At 62.8% G+C, this 7,518-nt stretch overlaps 1 protein-coding gene across 1 annotated transcript; it reads left to right on the forward strand.

The window, feature by feature from the left end:
* Positions 1 to 3,198: 3,198 nt before the first annotated feature.
* Positions 3,199 to 6,927, forward strand: LOC112122951 (INO80 complex subunit B). Its single transcript, XM_026646784.1, has 5 exons — positions 3,199 to 3,296; positions 3,767 to 3,965; positions 4,338 to 4,456; positions 5,006 to 5,181; positions 5,536 to 6,927. The coding sequence occupies exons 1-5, from the start codon at positions 3,236 to 3,238 to the stop codon at positions 5,998 to 6,000; spliced, it is 1,020 nt and encodes a 339-aa protein (XP_026502569.1). The 5' UTR covers positions 3,199 to 3,235; the 3' UTR covers positions 6,001 to 6,927.
* The last annotated feature ends 591 nt before the right edge of the window (positions 6,928 to 7,518 follow it).

Consider the following 7,518-nt stretch of genomic DNA (forward strand, 5'->3'; position numbering starts at 1 on the left):
GTTTGTTGGAGTGGTTAATCACCTGCACCGGTAACGAATTGTGCCTAATTTGGTAGATTTTCACCATCAGAGTGAAGGGCTGGGAATTCCTGGCGGGTGGGGGGGCAGGGGCTGGCCTGGAGGCTAATGGGTCCGATCTCAGTGCCTTGATGGAAAATCCCCCGAGCAGCCGCACCTGTAAATTAACACAATTGTACGTGTGGGCAGTTCTGCAATACTGGGAACACGCCTAGTGCTATCCAGCCAGTGGGGCTGTGCCCAGCAAGCACCAGGTTCCCTGTCCCAAAGCCCCTGCGTGGTATCCCGCGGTCTGCAGCGGCTCACGACTGTGAGTACCGACTTCAGGGCAGACCGTGAGAAACAGGGCAGTCATCCAGTAGCAGATTAGCCAATGGGGCCCGTGCCCAGGGGCCCCAGACAATTGGGGAGCCCTGGAATAATGGGCACCCCTGTGCCCTGACCCACTCTGCCCGCCTGGCGCTCCTGCCAGGGAGCAGTGTCGGGGCGCGGGGGAAAGCCCCCACGCCCCAACCCCATTTCCCTGGCAGGAGCAGGGGGAGCAGGGCGGGGCTGCAGGAGGAAGGGGTGAGGAGGGGCCCCCATTTGCTCTGGCCCAGGGCCCCACTAAAGCTTAATCCGCCTCTGCAGATACCCCAGGCTGGTGTGTGTCACCAAGCTTGTGAAACATGAATTCCTGGAGCATTATAACAATCTTACCCTGGAGTCACAGACAGTCCCCTCAGACTCTCCAGTCTGTCCTGCCACCCAGACAAATGGACTCAGTGATAAACGGTCACTTACACCAAAACTCACACCACATTCCAGTCTCGAGACCAGTCACCTACCCCAGATCAGCCAGTACCTGGCCTAGATCTTACACTGAAGACAATGCCAGTAGCCAATCCTGTAATAAACCATCTCAAGGTTTATTAACTAGGAAAAAGGAATGAGCGTGTTATTTACAGGGTAAAGCCAGCAACCATCTGCACACAAATGAGTTACCATCTACATCCGAAGAGTGACCAAGTGGTAGTGATCTGTCAGTTCGAAGTATCTTTCAGGGCAGACCCAGGGGTAAACCCTGGGGGTCTCAGTTGAGAGTCTCTGACCCAGCCAGGAGAGATGGGAAATTGTCCTGTGACTTTGTTTTATTTCCTTCATTCAGCTTCCAAGTCCAGAGGAGGGTGGAGCTTCCTTGCAGGTAGCATTTCCCAGGTGAGATAGGGCCATTAACCAATCCTTTGTATTGGGATATTCCTTGATGCCCCATCTGATTTTGATAGGCCTTCTGGATGGGTGGTGGGGAGGGGAACCGATCCCCATGCCTGAGTTCACAAATTCAGAGCAAACATTTTCAAAGTTATAAAGTAAAACGTACATGTTTTCTTATAGCCTGGAACCCAGACATCAAAGTGAGATGAAGGCAGGCAGCAACATGCAAGCATTTCCTAGTCTAAACACTAAATACATCCTTAGAAGACTAACACCTGGTTGGAGCAAGATTAACATACGGGTGACCTGGTCTGGGCTCCGGCTATGATACTGCCAGTTCTTAGCTAACGCCTGCAGCCTGGGCAAGACCTGGCATCTGGCCTGGCAGCGTCACACATGGGACACACCGAGGGAGCGCTGGGGACTTTGCCTGTGCTGAATGGGAGGCGAGGGAGGGAGCTAGGAGGGTGCGTGGGGAGACTTTGGACCCTCTGGGATGGATGTAATCAGGCAATACAAGGCCTGGGGGAAGGACCAATGATCAGCAGCAAGTCTGCAGCGAAGGGGCAGGAGACTGACCCTCGCACGTGAGGGCCTGTGCCCAGTGCAGACGCATTGCCCCAGGAAGGCCGAAGTGTCAACACCCACAGAAATGCCGGGTCCCTTTGCCCAGCTCCGTTCCGACAGCACGGCACCAAGCAGACGTGGGGACAGCGTGTGGCCAAGGGAGCCCCTGGGTTCACGGGCAGGGTGAATGAACGCCCCTCATTCCCATTACCGGGCAGCTGGCCACCCTGGAACCTTCTTAGCAAATACATCCTCACGCACACGCAGGCAGGGCTAGTCCCCCCATTTACAGGTGGGAACTGAGCCCCAGGGAGACCAAGGGACGTACCAAAGTCACAGGGAGTTTGGTGCAGAGCAGGAACTTGACCCCAGGCCTCACAGGCTAATGCCCAAAGCCCTGGACCATCCTTCCCCTCATGTCACTAGCTGCTTAAGGCAGTGAAATCAGACGCTTCTGTGCATGGACCCCCAGTTGCGTTGCCACCACTCCTTCCAATGCTGGAGAAACCGCTGGCCCTCGCACGAGGTCTCCCCCAGTGAAAGTGCTCACTGCACTGGCTGCCCTCCATGCCCCTCCTCCCGCACTACAATCCTCTTTGCAAATCTGCTCACCCTATTCCTAGGGCTTCTGCCTGCGGGGTGGGGAGACTTGTGCCTTCTGCTGCCCTTCTCTCTATGTAAGCACTTCCCCAGGCCCTATCACCATGGTACGCGCCTCGCAATGGAGCCAGGCCAGGGCTACCCTCCTTGCGCAGGCGGGGACTGGGGCACAATGAGTCTAAGGGACTTGGCCGAGGTCACACAGGGACTCTTGGACAGAGCCAGGAATTGAACTCCTAAGTCCCAGGGTGGGGATCCCACCTGATCCCTTGTCCCAGTCCAGTGCCCTTTTAGCATTACCTGTTATCTGCACTGCAGTGGCGTGTGGGCCCCATCACGGAGCAGGGCTCCCTCGCGCCAGGCACTGTACAAACATAGAACAAATAAAGATGGTGTCTGCCCCGAACAGCTGACAATCTAGACTCTCCTTCTCCCTTTCACCAGCTTGGTGGCTCCCCATGTGCAGGAGGCAGCCCCCCAGCCCCGTTGCACCAAACCCACGTGCCCTGGAGTAGAGCCAGCAGCAGGCTGTGTTGGAAGCAGGCTCTACCCGTCCCAGTGGGAATGGGTCAAGCCAGGGATGGGGGAGGCTCCTGCTGGCTGGGACAGGGTGGAAGGGGGAATTCTGTACTGGCTGCCGGTGGCTCAGAGCCTGGCTGGGGTTGGGGGCTGTAAGACCTTTACTCTATCCCGGTCACAAAGTGCCCAGAGGCGTGTTTCTAGAGGGAGCCCTTTAGGAGAGGACTGCGCCCCGAACAAAGATGGCCGCTGAGCGCCGTGCGGGGCGGAAGCGGAGAACGGGTCCGTCCGGAATAGCCCTCCCCGGGCTGCCGGCCCGTAGCTGAGCCGGGGCCCGATGAGCAAGGCGTGGCGGAGAGGGGGCGCCCCCGGCGGCAGGATGGAGGGGGCCGAGGCGGGTGAGGAGCGAGCGTGGTCCCCAGCCCCCCTCCCCCCCGGCCGCTACCGACACCTGGGGCTCGGGGTCCCCCCCCCTCCCAGGCACGTCTCGGGCCGCCGGCGCCGGCCGGGGGGGCGGGGGGGGCGGGGGGGGGGGGGGGGGGGGGGGGGGGGGGGGGGGGGGGGGGGGCGGGGGGAGCTGGGGGGGGACTGCTGGGGGGGCGGGCCCCGGGGGTTAGATATGCCCTGCTCTTGCTCCCCACCCCAGCCCTGGGGCCCCAGCCCCCGGCTAAGCAGAGCTGGGGTGGGAGCGGGACAGGGGCCATAGGAGCTGGGGCGGGGGGCTGTTGGGTCTCATCCCCTCCCCTGGGGAATCAGGGCGGCTCGTCCCTTCAGCCTGGTGCCCGGCCCCCCGGGAATGCCCCAGGCCCGGTGCCCCTGTGCCGCCCGTGGGCAGCGAGGTGACGTGAGCGTCTGCGCGTGTCCCCAGGGGACCAGGACGAGTCCAGCGGGCACGGTTCCCACAAGAAGAAGCACAAGAAGCACAAGAAGAAGCACAAGAAGAAGCATCACCATGAGAACGTGGGCCCCAGCTTCTCCTCCGAGACCCTGGAGTCCAGCCCCTTGCTCCCCAAGCCCCAGCTCAAGCTCAAAATCAAGCTGGGGGGGCAGATTCTGGGCACCAAGAGGTAAGGGGGGGCCCCAGCGTCTGCTCTGGGTGACGGGGGCGCTGGGAGGGATGTGCGACGTTTTCGGGGCCAAGACTTATATTCCAAAATAGGAGTCGCCGTACTGGCGAGACCATGGCCAGGATCCATGCCTGGATCAGACCAGCCTGGTCTCTCTCCAGGCCCTATCGGATGAGCAGGCCCCCCTCGCCCTGTGTTCCCACCCTGCCTCCACTCCCCAGAATAGACCAGTGGGCCCCCTGCCCTGGAGCTGTACAGTGGCCATGCTGGTGTTGTGCCGGAAGACGCACACCCACAGGTCCTAGTGCGGCTCTGTGGACGTGCAAGCTCTGCTGCACCCTAACGCGCAGGGTTTGTGGGCTGTCTCTCCAGCGTGCCGACCTTCACGGTGATCCCCGAGGTGCCGCGCTCGCCTTCCCCTCTGATGGTCGTGGACGATGAGGACGAGCCCATGGAGGGGGTCCCCATTGAGCAGTATCGGGCCTGGCTGGGTGAGTGCTAAAGGAGGAGATCCTCGCTCCGCAGCATTCCCAAACAGCAATCAAGGAAGCCCAGCCCCTGAATAAGGGTTGGGAGGGGCCCCCGGGGCAGCCGCATGGCTGGGGTGAGGCCCCTGGGGCAGGGAGGTATCAGGCGATCCCACATTCACCCGGCTAAGCTCTAAGTGCTCTCGTTTCCCTCCCATAGGCAGTAACAAAATAGCTGTAAACAGCTTTGGGGGACCCCAGCTTCTCCCCCGTGCTGGGCTGCCCCAACTGTCTGGCTCTAGAAGGCCGGAGGCTGTTCCCTTGACTCTGTTCCGGCTTGGCTGGTGAGGCTGTGGGTGCTGCCCGGGGAGCCAGGGCTGAGCTCTGCTGTGCTCTGGGGTTTCCCCTGGTGGGAGCGAGAGACAGAGGAAGTGTGCAGCCAGGTCCTAGTCGGGGTCTGTTGGGGCGTCCGCCCCTGGAGAGAACAGTCCCTTGGGAGCAGGCCAGCCACTGGGAGTTCCAGGGGGCCCAGGAGAGGTGGTAACACACTGTCTCCCTGCCGGGGCTGCGCAGATGAAGACAGTAACCTGGACCCATCGCCCCTGCCGGACCTGGACTCGGAGAGCTGCTTCCCCGCCCGCGAGGACGAGGAGGAGGAGCGCTGGCTGGATGCGCTGGAGAAGGGCGAACTGGACGACAATGGCGAGCTCAAGAAGGAGGTGGATGAGTCGCTGCTCACGGCCAGACAGGTGAGGGGGGCTGGGAGCCCTGTAGGGGTCAGTCCCTCCCTCCCAGGCGGGTGCCTGCGGCCCACGTGCGCAGGGTGGTGGCTGCGATGTGCAGGGGTTGTGGCTGCAGCGGCCTGCTTGGTGCAGAGAGGAGCCGGGGTAGCACAGAATCCCCTGTGCCCAAAACTCTCCCATGCGTGGGGCTTCAGAGCCCGTGTCCTGCCGGGCTCCCTGCCTTCACTGCACAGGGAGGCCCTGATACACGCACACTCCCCAGAGCCAGCCAATCTCCCCCCAGCTGGGGCGGGATTGGAGCCCCTCCCTCAGACAGTGCATTGGGTCTGACCGTCCCTCGTGCTCTGTGCCCCCCCGCAGAAAGCCCTCCTGCACAAGCAGCAGAGCCAGCCGCTCCTGGAGCTGCCAATGGGCTACAAGGCGAAGGAGATGACGGAGGAGATGCTGGTGAAGCGGGAGGAGCGAGCCCGCAAGCGGCGCCTGCAGGCGGCCAAGAAGGCGGAGGAGAACAAGAACCAGACCATCGAGCGCCTCACCAAGACCAACAAGGCCAAGGTGAAGACGCTGCGGGAGCGCAAGGCCAAGCAGGCCCCGTGCCCCATGATTCGCTACTGCAACGCCGCGGACCGGATCACCGTGTCCTTCCCGCCCGGGGTCACGCTGCCCCTGCCGCCCTGTGCGCCCCCGCCCGTGCCTGCACCCACCACCTGCGGGGTCAGCGGCTGCCCCAACCGCAAGCGGTACTCCTGCTCGCGCACCGGCGTGCCCCTCTGCAGCTTCGCCTGCTACCAGAAGAACCTGCAGCTGCAGGAGGCGGTCGGCTAGGGGTCCTGGCGCTGACCCTGGCCAGGCGCCACCTCTTCGAGGGCTTGGCTGAAGATCCCTGCGTCCTTCTGGGGAGGCCCAGGGGGGACGTTCACTCTCCATCAGCTCAGGACGCAGCTGCTGCCCTTGTGACTGCGAGCTGAGGACCCTGGCGTCCGGGACTCCTACTGGGACTGGCTCATTCCTTGAGAGCTGAGTCATGTCTGAGCCCAGAGTCTGCCCCAGGCCGGCCTGGGGGCCCCAGTGCAGCGTACATGGCTCCATGCAGCCTGGCCTCCCCATGTCTCTCCCACCCTCCCAGGTGACTGGGAGGGATGGGAAACAGCCCACGCTGGGCCTGGGCTTGGCCGCATGGTGTCTCCAGGCCCTGCCACGAGGAGGCGTATCCCGCCCTTCGGTGCCTGTCTGCACGGCTGAGCTCTGCTGTGCTTGGGGGAAGGAGGAGCTTCTTCCAGCTGTCAGTGGAAGGACTGGCTGGGCCCCTACACGGCGGAGCTGTTAGCTCTCCTCCGTCCCAGTCTAGGAGAGGTGAATCAGCCAGCCCCATTGGCTGGGGCGAAAGTCTCTGCTGGATGTGCTCAGAGAGCCCCTCCCCCCAGGGCGGGTGTTGTGGGGCCGGGGGAGGCCCTCGGGGATGTGGGTGGTCCCCCTGCTGCCACTCACGCTCAGTAGCTATTGATGTGGGGAGGCAGTTGAGTGGGGTCCAAGCAGATGGAGGAGGTCAGGGCTGCCTGGGCCTGGCTCGCTGCCTCCTCCTGGCTGAGCTGTGTCACTGCAGCTCTCCAGACCACAGCGTGTGTGCGTGGGAAGGTGGGATGCTGCAGGCCCCTTCGTGCCCTCCCGCTCTGCTCTCCTTGGGGCCGGGGCTTTGGGCCCAGGAACGCTCGTTACCTGTAACATTCATTAAACCCCACAGTACAGAGGGAAGATCTGTCGCTCCGGTGGGAGCCTCTCTTTGATCTCGGGGCTGGGCTGGTGGGTCGTGGGGGGGAGGCCTGGGCTCTCAGGTTCTGTTGGGGAAGGCAGGCTGGTCTCTGCTCCATGCACCCAGCCTGTGACCTCGGCCACCCCACTTCCAGAGCCCCTTGTACCAGGCCCCAGGGGACACTTCCAGAGCCCCCTGATTTCATCATCAGGTCCCCTGGGGGAGCGGCCGGGGCAGTAAGTCTTGTTGCTAAGGCCCAGGCTGTGGGGCCTGGTCCCAGAGCCGAGATGTAGCCAAGGGTCGCTCCCCTCTGAGCTCGCCCAGTGTCATCCACTCGCCTCCTGGCTCCTGCCGCTGGGCTTGACCTGGCCCGTGGCCCAGGCTGGGATTCCCACCTCGTGCTCCGAGCTCCCTCTGCTGGGGCCGTGTCCCAGGAGAGTCGCACTCTTGGGTGCACATGAAGTATCGTCCTAGAGCTGCAATTCCTCACTCTTCCCCTCGTCCTGCGCCTGGGCTGGCAGCACCTCTGCCCCCTCGCCGGGCCCAGCAACCCTCTGCAGAGCACTCGGTGTGGGAAGTCCTGGGCTGGCAGC

The sequence above is a fragment of the Terrapene carolina genome, unplaced genomic scaffold (genome assembly GCF_002925995.2).
Source record: "Terrapene carolina triunguis isolate 2854851 unplaced genomic scaffold, T_m_triunguis-2.0 Scaffold43084, whole genome shotgun sequence".
Taxonomy (NCBI): domain Eukaryota; kingdom Metazoa; phylum Chordata; order Testudines; family Emydidae; genus Terrapene; species Terrapene triunguis.